General features: G+C 53.4%; 7 protein-coding genes across 7 annotated transcripts; 5 read left to right on the top strand and 2 right to left on the bottom strand.

Annotated features, from left to right (window-relative positions):
- Window positions 1–48: 48 nt before the first annotated feature.
- P153DRAFT_397112 (uncharacterized protein) lies at window positions 49–843 on the bottom strand. Its single transcript, XM_033671531.1, has one exon. It carries the CDS (start codon window positions 704–706, stop codon window positions 161–163), a length of 546 nt encoding a protein of 181 aa, XP_033523280.1. The 5' UTR covers window positions 707–843; the 3' UTR covers window positions 49–160.
- Window positions 844–957: 114 nt separating this feature from the next.
- On the top strand, window positions 958–2,354 carry P153DRAFT_367208 (NAD(P)-binding protein). Its single transcript, XM_033668213.1, has one exon. It carries the CDS (start codon window positions 1,104–1,106, stop codon window positions 2,301–2,303), a length of 1,200 nt encoding a protein of 399 aa, XP_033523279.1. The 5' UTR covers window positions 958–1,103; the 3' UTR covers window positions 2,304–2,354.
- A 1,024-nt stretch (window positions 2,355–3,378) lies between these two features.
- On the top strand, window positions 3,379–6,025 carry P153DRAFT_367207 (uncharacterized protein). The gene has a single exon (XM_033668212.1). The coding sequence runs from the start codon at window positions 3,553–3,555 to the stop codon at window positions 5,824–5,826; it is 2,274 nt and encodes a 757-aa protein (XP_033523278.1). The 5' UTR covers window positions 3,379–3,552; the 3' UTR covers window positions 5,827–6,025.
- A 700-nt stretch (window positions 6,026–6,725) lies between these two features.
- Window positions 6,726–9,624, top strand: P153DRAFT_341222 (uncharacterized protein; the record flags this gene model as incomplete). The annotated part of the gene is made up of 2 exons (XM_033665915.1): window positions 6,726–9,163; window positions 9,250–9,624. The coding sequence occupies exons 1-2, from the start codon at window positions 6,797–6,799 to the stop codon at window positions 9,622–9,624; spliced, it is 2,742 nt and encodes a 913-aa protein (XP_033523277.1). The 5' UTR covers window positions 6,726–6,796.
- Window positions 9,625–10,349: 725 nt separating this feature from the next.
- Window positions 10,350–14,275, bottom strand: P153DRAFT_397108 (uncharacterized protein). Its single transcript, XM_033671530.1, has 2 exons — window positions 14,151–14,275; window positions 10,350–13,950 (listed from the first exon to the last, which is right to left on the bottom strand). Exons 1-2 carry the CDS (start codon window positions 14,249–14,251, stop codon window positions 10,812–10,814), a joined length of 3,240 nt encoding a protein of 1,079 aa, XP_033523276.1. The 5' UTR covers window positions 14,252–14,275; the 3' UTR covers window positions 10,350–10,811.
- Window positions 14,276–14,491: 216 nt separating this feature from the next.
- On the top strand, window positions 14,492–16,539 carry P153DRAFT_341221 (TIP49-domain-containing protein). Its single transcript, XM_033665914.1, has 4 exons — window positions 14,492–14,834; window positions 14,881–15,327; window positions 15,378–16,238; window positions 16,292–16,539. The coding sequence occupies exons 1-4, from the start codon at window positions 14,826–14,828 to the stop codon at window positions 16,382–16,384; spliced, it is 1,410 nt and encodes a 469-aa protein (XP_033523275.1). The 5' UTR covers window positions 14,492–14,825; the 3' UTR covers window positions 16,385–16,539.
- Window positions 16,540–17,551: 1,012 nt separating this feature from the next.
- Window positions 17,552–18,492, top strand: P153DRAFT_263385 (uncharacterized protein; the record flags this gene model as incomplete). Its single annotated transcript, XM_033662847.1, has 4 exons — window positions 17,552–17,592; window positions 17,650–17,827; window positions 17,880–18,310; window positions 18,369–18,492. Coding segments are annotated over 4 exons (774 nt in total), but the record flags the coding sequence as incomplete, so codon positions are not given.
- Window positions 18,493–18,738: the final 246 nt, after the last annotated feature.

Below are 18,738 nucleotides of genomic sequence, written 5' to 3'. Positions count from 1 at the left end.
TGTCTGATAGAACGTATGTATCAGCGATGGAAGTGCACAGATATTGCAATAAATTCGAACCAGCAAGAAGAATCTTAATGTATGGGTATATGTGCGATCCTCGAATACTCCTGCGCCTTCACAAATGTACTCATGTCTTCTCAAAATCGTGTTTGCCTGGTTAGAGACGCCGGCGGCGTGGATCTCGACTCGCCTCGTACATGTTGCCTGTCTTGGTCGTTGTCGTCGTCGTCGGCGTTGCTTTCTCCGCAAGATCACCCATCGCTACATCTCCCCTCATCGTCGAGTGCGTAGGCCCACCTTCCATATCACTCCTCCTCACCTCCCCCTCCCCAGCCGGAACCTCCAACGCCCCATACCTCCTCCCCAACTCCCGCACACCCATCCCCGCCTTCACCCCACCCTCCTCTTCCCCAACCACACGCTGCACTTCATCCCAAAGATTTTTAATTTCCGCGCTAGTCTCCGCTTCCAAGCCGCATTCCCTCCCGATGCGCCTCGGCCCGCCGATGGGCAGGAATTCGGGATCTGCAGCCGTGGGTTGGGCTTTCCTGTGCGGGCCGGCGATGTGCGTGTATAGTCCGATGCCCTGGGCGGAGGAGGGGGTGGGGCCTTTGACGCGCGCGAAACAGAGGATTAGGTCTTCATTTATGCGGGTTTTGCGCGCTTCTGCTACGTCGGGGGGGAGGGTGGTGGGGTTGTGCATGGTGGAGTGGTGTGGGGGTGCTAGGGTTGGTACTTGAAGTGTTTAGGCGTTGGGTGTGGATGTTGGGAAGTCCTGGGCGAACGCGTTATGCGATATGCCTGCCAATCATGTTTGTTCAAGGCATAGCACGCGACAGCGATATATCGCGGACACGAAGAAGACGCCAGGTCGCGTGACGCGCTTATCGATAGCACGACGCTAGACAATTCTAAGCAAAGACGCCGTCATCCAGACGCGTCCGCCAGCTGTACGAGTCCACACGCTGTCATGTATACATCACGACAAATAGCATGTATCGTATTGATCAGCTCGAGGACGTCACAGTGCCTTTTAGCGCACCCCAGATCTACTGTAAGAGGGCAGGATGGTGTAGATTCGCAGGTTGATATCACAAGCCATGCAATCCATCAAATTATTTAGACCGGCTCTATCCTTGCGTTGCACCCGTCCTGCTTCGTCCTCGATCTCAAGAGCCTTCTTGTCCAAAACTACATCCAGATACTACGCTGCTGAGAATACCGATCGTCTTAAAGGACCAGTGCCCGCCGACTCCAAGATGCAGGCTATCAAGAACACCATTGCGGAGAATCTGGGGAAGATTGTTCCTGGTGCTCATGAGCTCGCACCGGAGGGCTCCCGTTTCTCGCTCGAAGAGGTGCCGGATCTGACTGGCAAGGTTGCCGTCGTGACGGGTGGTTCAGAGGGCATTGGATACGGCTGCACACACACGCTGCTCAAGCACAACATCTCCAAGCTCTTCATCATCTCGATAGGCGAAGATGTTGCCGCCGATGCCATCAAAGCCATCCGCGAAGAGATGGGCGACGAGGCCGCAAACAAAGTCGAATGGATAAACTGCGACCTCTCGGACTGGGAAGCAACAGGCCAGACTGCGCTGAAGATTGCCCAGAAAACCGACAGAATCGACATCCTCATCAACGACGCGGCTCGCGGCATAATGACGTACCAGCTCTCCAAGAGCGGCGTCGACCTGCACATGGCCATCAACCACTTCGGCCACGTTGTGCTGACCTCGCACCTCCTGCCCATCCTGAAGAAGACAGCAGACAACGGCAACACAGTCCGCATTGTAAACCTCGGCTCCAACATCCACGAGAACTCGCCTAAGGACACAAAGTTCGAATCGCTCGACGAACTCAACACAGACATCGGCCCCCAGCCCCTCTACGGCCGCTCAAAGCTCGCCGTCATCCTCCACGCAAAATACCTCGCCCGCCACGTCACACCGCAACACCCCAACCTCCTCGTCAACGCGACGCACCCCGGCATCGTGGAGACGAGACAGTCAACCGAGCATATCCACGAGGCGTACCCGCTACTCGGGTACGGCATGAGCGTGCTGATGAACCCGTTCAAGAAGAACCAGTTCCAGGGCTGCGTGAGCACGATGTTCGCAGCGACTAAGACGGAGAAGAGCGGCCGGTACATTACCCCGCCCGCGATTGTGGAGCAGGGCAGCGACAAGGCGAATGATGCGCTGCTGGGCGAGCAGCTGATGGATTTGACGGTTAAGATTATCAAGGAGAAGACCAAGGCGAGTAGTGTGGATAAGGGATGTCCGTTTAAGACGTACTAGTCTTGTATGTTGAAATACGAATAATCAGTAGGAAAGTCAAAAATATTCTAACTGTATCTTTACCTATACCCTTGAACAACTCGCCAGCAAAAGTCCTGTGATCTGCTCTGATCTGATCTGATCTTCCCACGCCCTGCACATAATGTTCCCGACATCCAAATATCGCCTCCGCATTTACTACATCACGCAGCATTGCTAGTATCCCTCCAGTCCCAAGAGAGTACCTGAGAATCCCGACCATCTTATCTTCCCATCTCCCTCCCTCCCAACATCGCCATCCAACACTAAATACGCACCAACCCAGACCTACACAACACCACCACGCCACACCACCAAAGCAGCGACTTGATCTCCCCGAACGACTAATACCCACATCCCCTTCCCCTCCCAGCGCCGATGCGATGCAATGCGATGCGAGCAACCCACAACCCGCGAACCGTGCGGCCGTCCATCCGTGCAAAAGCAACACGACATACCAACCACCCAACACGACAAGAAGAAACCGCAGCGCAGTCTGATGTCGCGGTCAAGTTCCACCGCAATCCACCAACATGATCAGCGGATTCTTGCTGGCTGCTTGCAGACGGGGTTTTTCTCTCGAGTAAACGCGGATCTGGAGTGATTAGGTTCGAACCGTACGTACTTGACGCTGGGGTTATTTGAAGAGGTGAGTGGTTTTGTTGTTGGGGGTTGTGTGTCGCCACAAGGGGGGTTGGGTGTGTGTGAGGTACGACGGTGGTGAACGCATTGGTCACGTGGGGTGGGAATCGTAAGGCTTCGGCTGAGGATACGCGCCTGTGCTGGGAGTTTACAACGCGTAGATGCGTAGGTGCACATTGTGTGCAGACCTTGCCTAAAATCGCGGGTTCTTGCTCACTACTCGCGCTCACTCACTCATCAAGCAGTGTGTTTGACGTCGATATCGTGGGATCCAGGCTTTCCACATCATCCGACTACCTGTACAGTTCACTCGCTGACTGCTGAATAGTTTGCTACACGACGTACCGGAGCTACTATCTTATATATCCAGCCTGTTCCACTTCCATCTCAACCCATTACCCTCTTCGACATGACCATTCCAACCGCTCCAGGCAGTCCCCCGCCTCAATCCACACCGCGCTACCGCGTCCGACAGCGGCGAGACTCACCGCGAAACACATCGCCAGGAGTACGATACCGTCTCCGCCGTGCGCTAGCATACCTGGAACCAACCGAACCGTGTCCTACCCCGCGACCAGACGTCTCTGCAATGGATAGCGTGCAGGGCCTCGATATCAACAAACGGGCGGTGATTTACGTCCAGCAGCAACAGCAGCAGCATCGAAACGCCTCATCTAGCACCACGCCTGCCATGCCCCCGAGGAACGCTCTCGCCGTTGAATCTTTGAAGTCATGTGGCTGGGCGAAACACGGATCTGCTCGAGACGCGGCGGTTGCTCTCCAGATCGCTGCGCGGACCAGTCTTGTAGCTGAGGAGGAGGAGGAGGGGTTCGAGCGCGGAGTGGGCGAGCGTTCATCCTCACTATCCCAGTTACCCCCAGGAGCCCGGCCAGCGAGTTCATACTATCTTCGTGGCTTTGGTGCACGTGTTAGTGACACTACGTCCTCCTCGCGATGCTCGCCAGTCAGCTATCTCGACTGTGAATTCGTCTCCTCACACTACGGCCCTGAGACGAAAACGATCCATGTTATGCCGCAGGGGGTGCACTCGAAGCTCATCGCCGGCCTGACGAAACCGCCCTCCCCGCTCACTAAATGCTACGCGCCTACTCCTGCGGGTGAAAGAGTCCCCACGCCCAGTCCGGTTGCAAACACGACTTCCCTCCGACCCCACGGCGCACCCCAACGCTACCACCCCCGCACCAAGACGCACACCACGCCCATCTCCGAGATCGTAGTCGGAAACACGTCTCACAAGCGGGGCATCTTCGAGTCCCCACCACGCCTTGCCAGCGCCGGCGCACCGTATGCGTCGAACACACTGGGCAATGAGTCCGTTCCGATGCGGAAGTTCACGCTCACGGGGAATCCGAGGGTCTGCGAGCCGTCGGTTTACGAGCACAAACGTACTTGTTCGGGGACTTCGTCGGTCGATAGGACGTATGTGCCACATAGACGCACTGAGTCTTTGTGTTCGGTACCACCTGTTGTGCCGTGTCGGAGCCGCGAGCGCGTCGTGTCGGAGTCGTCGTGTAAGCAGGGACAGGGGCGTATTATTTCGGGGCAGAATGTGTACGACGACCAGACGTCGGCGTCATCGAGTAAAGAGGATCTTTTGATCATGGCGCCCAGAGGTCTCGAGACAACCTCGATATCCACTGCAGTGACACACCATACCGCGAATAACCCCTACGCCACGACTTCACCGCCCGCAGAAACGCAGCACAGTCTGCACCCTGGGTTTGTAGATGTTGAACCAGATCCCAACCCGTCGCCACAACCAGACCCTGAGCCCATCTTACACAACTATGAAAGCTTCCCGGTAGAAACCCACGAGGTGATGCTCCAAAACTCCCAGGTATTCGCGCTAACCCCAATCGAAGCGCGCCATTTCTACCCCCTGGGCAGATTTGTGCAAGCTGGACGCGAATACAATGTCGTCGTGCGGGACTTTGCATTTCCGCCAGGGATCGCGGGGACGGACTCGCCGCCGGAAGAGGAAGAAGAAGAACCTGAACCTGAGTCGGAGAGTCTGGCAGCTGATCAGGAGAAGCACGTCCACTTTGCGTCCAGGTCACAGCACACACCGTCGATGCGCTACCGCTGGCTGTCTGCGGATTTAACCGGGTCACCGATTGATTTTGGCGATTTTGACGCAGTGGAGGCGAAGATGGAGGAGCGACGTGCGGCTGAAGAGATGAGAGGGGGTGGGGTGGATGGTAAAGTGGCGTCTTGGCTACGACAGACGGTGTACTCGCCCAATACTGCTGCGGTGATGAGAAGGGGTCCGGAAACGAATGAAACGAATGAGAACGGACGAACGTTGCCCGTGCTGCCGGCGACGGTGTATAGACTGCACCCCACCGTACCCAGCGTGAGCCAAGAGGGGAGGGGAAATAGTTTGGGGAAGAACACGATACGGGCCATTCACCCAACCACTATCTCCAAACCTCCTCTTCCCGCCAAAGATGTCGACAGCGGCCGTGGAAGTTGGGACGCAGGCCAAGATGCTCAACCTCCCAATTTTCCTACTCCTCCTCCAGAACTCGCTGAAACATCGGGAACACCACCCCAAGACACCCAACACAAACCCTCCTTCCCCCTCATCCGCGGGGCACCCCACAAGATCCGGAACGTGTTCGCGGCGCGCCGGGGCATTGCAAACGACGAGCATGTGACTACACCTCCAGTTCAGATTTCCAGACGGCGGGTTTCGAGCGCGCCAATTTTGCCTTCGAATCCAGGGGACGTGGAGAAGCAGGAGGAAGGGCGTAAGGGTTGGCCTTCGTTGGGACGGCTTGCAAGACAGGTTAGGCGGTGTATGCCGCTGCGGAAGAGGGAGCGAGAGGGGGTTGTGGGTTGAGACTTTGGTCTGAGGGTAGTCAGGATTTAGAAGGGGAAGTTTGTGGGGAACGGGAGAGTTGTGAATGTCCCTTGTTGGGTTGTGTATGGATGAATTTGGTTGCGCAAGTATTTGGAAGAATTGTGAGGGTTTCGAGAGGGAATATGGATAGATGGTTAATGTACTGTAATGATTTAGTTTCGCTGTTCTGAACTTGCTACCTTGGAAGATTGCAACGTCGATGAGGGAAAGCTATGGGATTTGTAGTCCGGAATCTATATATGATGTAAGAAGTAATGTTTACTAATGAAATGCCACTCACGGCGACTTTCATCATTACGTTTTTGAGTAGACTGCACGAGTCGGCGATTGAGAAACTTGCTGCTAGTCAGACCGAAGAATAAGAAAAGCCTTTTATGGATGAGGGCAATATTCTCTGCGCATGGTGGAGGCATTATTCACCATGACACGCGAGAACTAGGCGAAACTGCCGCCGTTCTTTGGCAACAGTGGCATGCATATGATAACGTTTTCGAACTGGACTCAGGCGAACCTTTTCAATGTCGACCTTTCAGCAGCAACAGCCGAGCGAGATATATTCAGAAGCTTCCAATAGTTGGTGAGGACGATGCTGGAAACTACTGGCTGTCGTGATACATGAGGAAGGCAAACTGGGCGCACATGGAGCAGTTGCTTGTCTCGAATAGTGATGGACTGTATGGCGCATAGTAAATGTGGATTGTAGGATGAGGAAACCAAGGCGTCTGACTGTGACGAGTCAGGAGTGTGGGGTCAGAGATGGTGAGGAGTGAAGTCATTCGGCGAGGCTGTCCCTGCATGGGTAGACTCGCTTAGCGTAGGTGCCCGACGCGTAGCGGACAGGGAAAGCGCGGGACCAAACAGTAAGTGCAGTGCAATGTCGTGTAGCTAGCCGCAGTTGAACAGCAAGCCGCGCTCCCCTCGAGCTCCATGAAGAGCCTCGCCGGCCCAAATGTCTTCCCGCAACCTCCCCAGCACCAAGCCTGAGCGGCGGGCGGCCAATGCCAACTACGCATCCACCTCGCGGCCCCGCGTCGCACCCACGACCATGGGCGAGGACCACGAACGACGCGGGCCTGCCTCGACTTCGCACAGCAGGAAACAGCCCGTCGCCATGGCCGCCTCCACCATGCTCAGCGAGCGCCGCACCGAGAAGCGCGACGTGCGCGAGCGAGAGACGGAGACGCGGCGCACGAGGAGCCCGCTGAAACATTCGACCGAGAGCCGCGCCAATGCTCGCAGCCGCGGTGAGAGACAGGTGCGCGACGTCGAGAGACCGTCACGCACTACGTCGTCGAGGAAGGCGTCACCCGAGCCCGCTCCCGCTCCATGGGAGCCCCAAGCCTCGCTCATCGCCCACACAACGGCTCCGTTGGCGACCCGCGTCTCCAGACCGCCGCTGGCTTCGACGGCGCCTGCCACGCTCCAGCCCACGCCGCTCGCCCAGCTGTCGCTAGACGCACAGGAAAAGGCCATACTCGAGGACCTGTTGTTTGTGTTTATGGGCTTTGAGGGGCAGTACATCCGCTTCAGCGATGTGTACAATCCCCACGAAGAGAAGGAGCGCCTGCTGGGCCCGCAGTTTCGCATACTCCACGGCGTGGACCAGAGCCTGCGAGACCTCTCCAAGTCCATGTTGAAGATGGCGACGCACTACATCGCCGTCGACGCCTGTGTCGAAGTGCTCAGCAGGGAGGAGTACGGCGCAGTCAACCACGCCCTGTGCGCAGCCATACGGCGCCTGCTGAAAGACTACCTCACACTGATCGCCCAGCTGGAGCACCAGCTGCTGACTAACCCCTCCTTCACCCTCCACGTGCTGAGCCTGCACACCAAAGAAACGAGCCACATGCTGTACCAGCTCTACACAACTGGCATCGAACTGCTGAAAGCGAATGGCATCCTGGAAGACGACAAGGAAGAGGACGATTCTGGGGATGACACCAACGACTTCGAGAACATTCTGGAGTCACTGCGCGAAGGCGGCAACACGAGCAAGAAGCTCTGCAAAGGTGGCAGCGTGCTCGGACTCATCACCAAGCGGCTGTCGTCCATGTCCGGAGACCCTGCAGCCCGCACACTACTAACAACACTGCTTCGCGAGGCCAGCAGACCGTACATGGCCATGTTAAACGAGTGGCTACATCACGGAGGGATCAAGGACCCGCATTCCGAGTTCTTGATAAAGGAACAGAAGAGTATCAAGAGGGAGAGGTTAGACCAAGACTACACCGACGAGTACTGGGAAAAGCGGTATACTGCTCGGGATGCCCTCGTTCCCCCGCAGCTCGAAGCCGTCAAGGACAAAGTGCTCCTAGCTGGAAAATACCTCAATGTTGTCCGCGAGTGTGGAGGTGTTGATGTCAGCAAAACAGTCCAAGATGCGCCATCGAGTTTCGACGACCCGCGGTTCCTGGACAACGTCAACTCCTCATACGCATACGCAAACTCATCGCTTCTCAATCTCCTCCTCACAACCCACCAACTGCCTGCACGGTTACGCTCACTCAAACATTACTTCTTCCTCGATCGATCCGACTTTTTCTCCTACTTTCTCGAAATGGGCGAGCTCGAGCTTAAGAAGCCCGCCAAGCACGTCAATGTTGGCAAACTTCAATCCCTGCTTGATCTCGCCACACGACATGCTGGATCCGTGGCTGTGGAAGACCCATACAAGGAAGACATCAAAGTGCAGATTAACGATACTGGACTCACAAACTGGTTGATGAAGATTGTCAATGTCACGGGTTTGGACCAGGATGCCAGCGCAACACTATCAAACTATACCCCTGCAAGTACAGCACCGATCACCGACGACACCAACATTACAGGCTACCAGGCCCTGGTGTTTGACTACGCCATGCCGTTCCCGCTATCGTTGGTAGTCAGCAGAGTCACCCTTACACGATACCAACTACTCTTCCGCTACCTACTCAGCTTGAAGCACCTCGAGACAGACCTTGCAAAGTGTTGGGGCGAGCAGGGCAAGAACGCAGCTTGGAAGCATCGGTCTAGAAACCCGCGCATCGAGTTGTGGAAACGGAGGGCGTGGACACTTCGTGCGCGCATGCTCGTTTTCGTACAACAACTCACCTACTACTGCACCGCCGAAGTCATCGAGCCAAACTGGACATCGCTCATGTCACGCCTGAACGAGGAGAGCAAGGAAGAAGCAAAGGGCAAGGGAAAAGCGACCGGAGACGGCAGCAGCGGTGCTCCCCCAGTGGAGAGAACCGTAGACGAACTAATGCAGGACCATGTTGATTTCCTCGCCACTTGCTTGAAAGAGTGCATGCTCACCAACAGCAAACTACTACGCGTACGTACACACTCACTTTTATATCCACAACACACACACACACACACACACACACACACACACATACTAACCCCCCTCCGCACCAGATTAACAACAAAATAATGTCCACATGCAGCATGTTCGCCTCCTTCACCTACTCCCTCTCCCGCTACCTCATAACAGGAGACCCGGACCTCGTCGCCCAAGTTAACACCTCGCTGGGGGCCTCTTCCGCCGCCCTCCCCGCCTCCCGCCACACCACTCAGCTCGTATACGACCCCCAGCGCGTCGACAAAATGTACGACATGTTGGCTAAATACGAGGAGAACTTCACCCGACATCTTAAGATTCTGCTCGATACTTTGAACTACCTCGCTGCTACGGAGACGGTTGTTTTCTTGAGCTTGTGTGCGAGGCTGACGAGTGCGGGGGAGGGGTTGAGTGGGTTTCAGGCGCCGATGGGGATGGAGGGGATTATGTAGGGGGGTGGTGGGGTGGGGTGTATGCGGGGTTTTTTGGTGCTTGGTAAAAGCGTTTCCATGTTGTAATGGGGGGTGGGTTAGAAGTAGCTTTTTTTTGTGAGGCGAGAAGCGGGTTCTGGGCGTTCGAGGGGCATGCATGGATGGGGCGTCATAGCGACTGCGGAGAGTTGTGTCACCTGGCGTTCGAAACGATACCATGATGTGCGCGTGTGTATGTGGCCAATATCGGGAGATGGGATCCTTCCTTCTTTTTCCGAGTATTCTTGCAAATAGGTGTCTTCTGCGTGATGTGACTTTACGGCCGTAATCGACAGGATACTCGACATCACAGTCCTACCCTCCTCACAATGCCACTCAAGACAACACTCACAACGCCCCCCACTCACACACACATACAGCATACCCCTCTCCCCGCCCTCCCTTCCTAGTAAAAAATGCACTTACCCTTCTCCTCCTCTCCATCCTCTCCATCCTCTCCATCCTCTCCATCCTCTCCATCCTCTCCATCCTCTCCATCCTCTCCATCCTCTCCATCCTCTCCATCCTCTCCATCCTCTCCATTTCTCTCCTCTCCATCTCGCTCCTCCACATGGCTTATCATCCAGCAAGCCGCGCGCACCCGGCGAAACACCACGGCCAAAGCCGCATTGGCAGACGAGCGTGTATTGCACGTTTGTGCAGGGCGGGAGGGGGGATATCGATTGTCAAGGGGTGGTTTTCATGGTGTGAGGAAGTTGAATAATGTATGTTACGATGAGCGGGGCTACGTGTAGATATAGTTGTATCGATATATATCACGCATACCAACATCTCCTAACCAACATCATCATCAAACCCTGCATTACTAGCTACAATGTATCTCATCCACAGAACCCCTCCCTCATTCATATACTCCCTGCCTTCGTGGCCAGCGATAGGTAATATGTGGTATGCCCGGAAATATGCAAGTAGCTACTAATACCTCCCCGTGACAAGCTGCAGAAGAAGAGGATGCCGCACAGTAGTGTACAAACAAGAATAAGTAGGAAATACGCATTTGGGGTATCGTGTGTCGTAGGTATATGCCCCGTCAGATAGAAACGCTAGGAAAAGTTTGGTTTGTGGATAGAAGAGTACACCTGTGTGTGCGTCCGGAAGGGAAGGAAAGAAGTGTGGTTGTTGTCGACCCGAAGAAATGTAAGGCGATCTTACGGCTTAACTTTTGCCTTTCCCTTCCCCTTGCCGTTGCCCTTATCATCATCATTGTCGGCAACAGGGCGACTCCACTTAATCGGCAGTAGCGAGCCGCTCGGCAGCTGCTGATTAACATATTCGACAGCTCTCTGGACCTCGCTGATTCTGGTGATGACAACCAAGGGGAAGTTGTCGGCGAATAACTCCTTGTTCGGCTCGATGCAGTCGTTCATCAGGTCGTCAAACTCACGACGGAGCTTAGTCCCGTCAATCTCAACAGCCTCGACACGATTTGACAACGACGTTCTCAACTCCTCCACAGCCTCGACACGATTTGACAACGACGTTCTCAACTCCTCTACCGAGCTCTTGATCTTCGCTTCCGCCTTCACGCGTTGGTCGTTTGCGGTGCCAGCAGCCGTTCGCAACTCTACACGTGCGTCGTGTGCATCGGTAAAACCGGTAGTGACGTCCTCCTGCAGCTTTTGCACGGTTGTTTCCAAGGCGTGCACCTCTTGAGTTCTGGCGAACGGCGAATTTTCCAGGTCGAGGCTGTTGACTTGTGTCTGCAAAGTCGTCAATGCGGAGCCAATCTTATTGACGTGTTCTGTCAGCTGGTTCATCTTTGACTTGTTATCTTCGGAAGTCGTCATCGCTGTTTTTACGTCGGTGGAAACTTTATCGATCTTGGTTTGATTATCTGGAAGCTGGTGGGGTGTGTTGGATGGCTGTACAAGCGTTTGCAGCTGCGATACCATTGTCGCAAGTGCAAACAGATCTTTTTCGTGAGACTTGATCCAGTTCATCTGGGGCGTGAAAGTCATCAGTCGAGCGACATCCTGTTGGACGACCGAGAATTGCTGCAGGATAACGGCATTTGAGGGGTACATCTGGACAAACCAGTGAACCATCTGCTGATGTAGTTCATCGGTCGAAATGTTTTGATATCGACTTTCGAGGTTATTCAAACCTTGACGCACTGAGTCAAACTGACGAACGACGGCGAGTGTATCTTCCTTGGTCGCGAGTTGTCCGTTGACGTCCTGTATGTCCTGACCTCGCTGGGCAATTTCATTGTGCAGGGAGACTCTGAGATCGGACACTTCTTGCGTGAGGTTTTTTGTGTCCTCGATGACGGACATTACTTCTGTTGGATCCACTCTGGCTACTGCTAATTTCAGCTTTGAGACTTCGTCTTGGCAAACCTCCAGCTGCTCGCTGTGGGTAGTGAACCGTTGCTCATAATCACGCTTTAACGGATCAAAATACTCTGCGAAGAGCTCAGGAATTCCTGTTTGAAGGGTTTCAATAGCAACGCCATGGTTGTGGATAACCTCTTCTGTTTTGTAGAGAACACTGTCAATGGCGGCGAAGTTATCTTGCAACAGTTCTAATCGCACATTCTGTTCATCCATCGTCTTCTGAGTGGCGCCAGTCTCGACTTGGACCTGCCCCGATTGTGTGCCACCTTGGTCTAGCATAACAGGCTTTCGGGCTTCTATGCTTGCGAGCCTTGTTTCTAAATTCGCAAGTGCCGTGACTTGAGTCTGAATGTCGGAAATTTGAGTAGGAAGTTGATACAGGCTGGAGGCTCGATCTTCAAAGACCTTGATGCGTTCCGGTAGATCCTTGACACTCTTGGCAACCTTCTGTACCTCTCCAATATCATTTTCTAGCTTTTCCGTTCGTGTGGCAGCCTTCTCGGATGCATCGCTCAATCGAGACATTGTCGTTGCGACCGTCTCAAAGTCTGAGAGGACAGTGTTGTTGCCTTTCAACGTCTTTTCTACTACAACCAGACGGGCGACCAGTTTCAGCTGTTCTTTGGAAAGACTTTCTTGCTCATTGGTAACATGCTTCAGTTTGCTGGAATTTCCCTCTTGTTTAGATTCGATCTGATTGAGTTTCTCAAGGAAGGTTTTGCCATTTTTGTCTTTCTGGACAAAATCGCGGGTCTCGTCAAAGAGTTGATCAACATCCTTCACAGTGTCTCCTCGAAACTTTTCAAAGTCTTTTTGCAACGTCGATAGTCTACTATAGTTCTTGGTTTCGTTGCTCTCGGTTTCGTGAATTCTTTCGACGAGGGTTGAAATGCTGGTATCCGTCTTTTGTCCAGAGTCTGAGAGCGTGGCTAGTTCCGACGAGAGTTTCTCCTCAAGCGTATCGTGGTCCCTTTTCGTTTGATTCGATGCCTCCATCACTTGCTTGTTGAGCTTCTCTTCCATTCTCTTCATGGCACGTTTGGTGACACCCTCGGGTTTGTCTAGTTCGGACTGTACCGTCTGACGCATTACTTTGTTGATATCCTCCCCTGTAGGAGGACTTGGTTGGCTTTTCCTGGAATTCTTGATAGACTCAATATCGCTCCTCAAACCTGGAAGCTTTCCTAAAGTTGAATCGATAGCTTCAGATTTGGCTGATGCTTGGTCGAGTCTCTGAGCGTGCTTTGCTATGTCGTCTTTCAGGCTTTCAACGATATCCGACAAAGCCTTGAGTTGCTCGAACTTCTTGTCGAGCCCTGCTATCTCGGCAGGCAGCTTTTCGAAAGACGGCTTCAAATCCTCTAGCCTATTCAGCCGCGCGAGCACGTCCTCTTGTGAAGCGTGATTGCTTGATAAACTTTTCTGTTGGTGACCAACTTCGTCCTGGAGACTAGATGTTTGAGGAGACAGGCTTTCAAGCCGTTTAATCTTCCTTAACATTTCTCTGTGTTCTTTCTCTCGTTCCTTATTGGACTGCTTCAATTCAGTCTGGACGGATTTTAGTTGTGTTTCCAGATCTAGATTTGACGTTGTGGTAGAGGGAGCTTTCGCTTCAGTTTCGATGGCCTGCCTTCTTTTCTTGTCCCTCATGTTTCGTAGTGAGGCTACGCTGATAGGTGCTCTATCAATAGCTCCTTCGTGCTGCTGCAGATGGTTCGTGTGCGAAGAGGAAGACATGAGACCTCCACCAGAAACGGAAGCCCCAGCAATGGCAGGAAGCATCGATGGAGCTGGAGGTGCAACGTGTGCTGGACTCCCAATGTTATTGGGAGACATGATGTGTAGAGGACTTTGTTCCGCACTTGCAGTCCTCTGGGCTGCTAGATTACCCTCTGCTCGCAATAGACCATTTTGCGGTCTCTTGTCCGTAGCATCTCGATCATTGCGCGGCCTATACGAGTCAACGAACGATCCATCTTGAAATTCACGCAAGGCCCCTCGTGATATTGCTGGATCAACCAGCGACGGAACTCTTCGCAAACAGAGGAGCCAATGAATTGATGGAATCCTCTAACATCACATACTGTTTCACATAGTCAGCGCCACTTTTAGTTGTTGCGTTAATGCAAACTGTAGGATTAGCTCCATACCCTATCTGGAAGTCTTGACGATCGGTCAGGCGCACGATACCGCTTCTCTGGGGGACTGTGGCCCCTCGAGTGAGGGTCCGCAGGCCTCTTGCGCGAATTCATTGGTTGAACTCGCGTAGGTGAAGGTCAGGTTGAGCAATGAGACTGACACGAGCGCGTTAGTAAATAGAAGTACTTCACGTGAGGTGATGCAGGGCTCAGCACGCTAGTGAAATTAGCGCAAACGAATCCACGTTTGCTTTGTTAGGTAAACTCTGCAGGTGCCGAGTAATTCGACGCATGTGCTTCAGTCATAGCCACAGAGGAGCGACTACTTGCTCTTCCTTCACAAGATATTCGGGAAAATGGTGGTAAGCCAAGCTTGGCAGACCGAGGACATTCGATTGCCTGTGAGCAGATCATGACGTACCTGCTTGTGTGAGGAAGGCGTCTGCCAGTCACGCTAGTAAAGGAATCTGAGCATGGGATTTGCAAGTTGCAAAACAGATAAAGCGTGTGAAAGAAAATCTGCCTGCTTTTATAGATAAGACATGCACCCAGGCTCTAAACTTCGCGGTGAGAGACATGGTCGGACAAGATAGGTTTAGAGCGTCATGGGGTCCGAGCGCTTCCAAACGCGACAAATCGCGGTCAGTAGTGAGAGCAAACATTCTTCACATTCTGCGCATATATCACCATGGCTGTCGTAAGTGGAAATAGTCGCCCCAGAAAGCCCTGCTTACACTATGTAGCCTATCACGACCATCGCCGAAGGCAAAGAGCTGCGCGGGCTCAACCTCATCGCGGCGCATTCGCACATTCGCGGCCTCGGCGTCGAACCGGACACGCTCGAGCCCAAGCCGTCGTCGCAGGGTCTTGTTGGACAGGAGAAGGCGCGTAAAGCGGCGGCAGTCATACTGAGAATGGCGCAGGAGGGCAAAATTGCGGGGCGTGCGGTTCTCATCGCTGGTCCGCCCAGCACAGGAAAGACGGCCATCGCAATGGGCATGGCGCAGTCGCTGGGTCCAGATGTCCCGTTCACCATGCTTGCCTCATCCGAGATCTTTTCGCTGGAGATGTCAAAGACCGAAGCGCTCACACAAGCTTTCCGCAAGTCCATTGGCGTACGGATCACGGAGGAGAGCGAGGTCATTGAGGGCGAGGTCGTCGAGATCCAGATCGACCGCAGCGTGACAGGGGTAGGTTGAAGTAAACACCCTGCCGTATACAAGTGCTGACAGGCGTGCAGAGCAACAAGCAGGGCAAGCTTACCGTCAAGACAACTGATATGGAGACCATCTACGACATGGGCACCAAGATGATTGACGCCATGACCAAGGAGAAAATTATGGCAGGCGACATCATTTCCATTGACAAGGCTTCGGGCAAGATCTCAAAACTCGGCCGTTCGTACACGCGTTCGAGGGACTACGACGCCATGGGCATCGACACCAAGTTCGTGCAGTGCCCGGAAGGCGAGCTCCAGCAGCGGCGCGAAGTGGTACACACAGTCAGCCTGCACGAGATTGATGTCATAAACTCCCGGACCCAAGGCTTTCTGGCCCTCTTCTCAGGCGACACAGGCGAGATCCGAAGCGAGGTGCGCGACCAAATCAATACCAAGGTAGCAGAATGGAAAGAGGAGGGCAAGGCTGAGATCGTGCCGGGTGTGCTATTCATCGACGAGGTTCACATGCTTGATATTGAGTGCTTCTCGTTTGTCAACCGCGCCCTCGAAGACGAGTTGGCGCCCATTGTCATCATGGCAAGCAACCGAGGCAACACACAGATAAGGGGGACAGATTACAGGTCACCACACGGACTGCCATTGGACTTTTTAGATCGGGTCGTCATTGTCAGCACACACTCCTACTCGTCAGAAGAGATGCAGCAGATTCTGTCAATAAGAGCGCAGGAGGAGGAAGTTGATGTCTCGCCGGATGCTTTGGCATTGCTTACCAAGATTGGCCAGGAGACCGGCCTGAGATACGCCAGCAATCTTATCACGACGTCAGACCTGATACGCAAGAAGAGGCAAGGGACGGACGTCTCTATCGCAGACGTGCAACGTAGCTTTGCACTGTTCTACGACCCTGCGAGAAGCGTAAAGGTGAGTTATTCTTGTATGTTCCTGATCTTGAAAAAGGCTGACACTTCGCTTAGTTCGTTAGCGATTCCGAGAAACGCCTCATTGGCGATGCAGGGCATGTATCGTTCGTTGTCCCCAACGGCACCGAGGCCATGGATGTCTCATAGGCGATGTGTACGTTATTGGGCTCATTGGCGTACAAAAGGCATAGGAATTGATAGAGCGTGTACCTTCGAGTGGGCGCAGTAAAGGCCGACAGATGTAATACCATAAGTTATTGACCAGATGCTTGCACCGCAATTCTATTTTAAACACTGCTTACTCTTCTAATCGCTCGACGGAGTTCATGAAACATGGCCGCGTTTAAAGAGAGCGGAAGGCTTAGCTCTTTGTACGTCTTGAGAGACGTATGGTTCATGACAGATGTCACATTGTTAAGCTTACGTGGATTTGTCTGTGATGACGTGTGTCACTTAAACCCTCGTTTTCAACCACCAGTGCTTTCCCTTTTTGAGCTGCAAACACGCCCGATTTCAAGTTCCGTGAGCCATAGCCAATTAGAATAAGACTTCAACTCAAATTCACATCGTCCTGTTCCACTATTATCTGGAAATAAAACAGTCCCCGGCTTTATGTGAGCAACTAACCTCCGACCCGGCCTGAGCACGCGACACCTACCCGGTCTGAGCACGCGACACGTAGTACTCCAACCCCAAGCCGGCATCGGCCATACCAAAGCTTGATACGCAATCGCCGCGCGTATGGAGATCGATCAAGCCTTTCGTGTTCGGTTGTCGGCCGCTCACCGTTTGGCGCGCCGTTGCAACGAGCAGGGATGTCTCGGCGGGTTTAATCGTGGTGGCATACGAGGATGAGGGAGGCCGCGTGTGCGCGGTGAGTTTAGATAACCCCGTTGCTGCGCAGCCTGATGTCTCCATTAATCCATTCTTTTTGTTCTTTCAACTGTGGGACTTTTCTGTTTTTGTCGTTGCTATCACTGCTGTGGAGTGCGCGTCATCCGTCACATCGTCATTGCCGTTTTTACCGTGAAAGAGCAGCACAAGGGTACTTGCCGGAAGAGTTACGCGTACACTTGTGTGGGGTTCTGGGGTCCTTGCAAGATCGAACGGGTTGCAACGGACACGCACTTCTCTCAACCACGGACTGATATCCATACTGGAAAGAAACGACAAGAGTACGAGATCCAGAACTTCACAATGAGACTATCGATATGGACGGCTGCGATTGCACTTGTGGCGAGCTCGGCGGCGGCACCGACTGCGGGGTCCAACTGGCCAGATCAAGGGACTGTAGAACGGAGGGCGCCATTATCAGCTCGCGACGCGGATTCCTTGAAGTACTTCCATGAGCCTGGGTAAGTTACCGGCCCGATCTGTCAAGCCCTCGTGAGCACTGAACTGACTGTTCTCAGAGGTGACGAAACGCTCGGCCATTATGATAAACGCTATTTCCACGGCGTTGTCTCTGACGAAGAACGAACTGATACCCAAAAGCACATGGTCCGCGCATACCTGACCTTCTTCCGTGAGCAAGAACTCGACACCTGGATCGCGCACGGCACACTGCTCGGATGGTGGTGGAATGGAAAGGTAGATTCTCGTCGGCATTAGACACATGCACAGGCACTAATATACCCTTCAGCGACTACCATGGGACTTCGATCTCGACACCCAAGTTTCCGAGTCAACCCTCAAGCATCTAGGCGAAGCTCACAACCAAACGCACTACTCTTATGTCTCCGCCGACGGCGATACGCATCGGGAATTTCTCCTCGACGTGAACCCATGGATATGGCAACGTGATCGCGGAAACGGCATGAACATCATCGACGCGAGATGGATCGACGTTCGCAACGGCCTCTTCATCGACATCACCGGCCTCAGCGAAACACATCCAGATATAAACCCTGGAATCTGGAGCTGCAAGAACTACCACCACTACAAGACAGATGAGATATATCCCATGCGGGAGACGATGTTTGAGGGTGTACCGGCAAAGGTACCATACGCTTATGATTCGATCCTTGTAGCGGAGTATAGGGAGTCGGCGCTCGTAAATACAAACTTCAACGGGTATGTTGCCACACCATGTTTAAATTCAAATCGATGGAAACTGACTACGGTGTGATAGACATTTGTGGAGCGCAGAGAAGAGAGAGTGGGTAAAGATCGTCAGGAACTACGCGAGAGATGAACAGGAAGAGAAAGACAAGGAGCGAGAAGAGAGGAAGAAAGAAGTCGAACAGGCGCAGCTGACTTAGTGGGCTAGCTGGCCTTAGCCTATTGTGTTTCGTGGTGTCTTGCATTGGTGTGGAGTTTTGGCATGGCTGGCGTGATTTCTCTTGGAGTTCTGGATGTTGGATCGGATTCCAGTGCTACATAACGATACCCATATGACGCTGTTTTGAGTAAAGATAGTCCATTGCATAGAATGTAGATGGAGCATTGTTCCTAGAAGTCAAAAGGCAGTGGATGATGACAGCCAAGTGCACGATGGGTGA

This window comes from Dothidotthia symphoricarpi (genome assembly GCF_010015815.1).
Source record: "Dothidotthia symphoricarpi CBS 119687 unplaced genomic scaffold P153scaffold_11, whole genome shotgun sequence".
In the NCBI taxonomy this organism is placed as follows: Eukaryota; Fungi; Ascomycota; class Dothideomycetes; order Pleosporales; family Dothidotthiaceae; genus Dothidotthia; species Dothidotthia symphoricarpi.
This window is presented reverse-complemented; position numbering and strand designations above follow the sequence as displayed.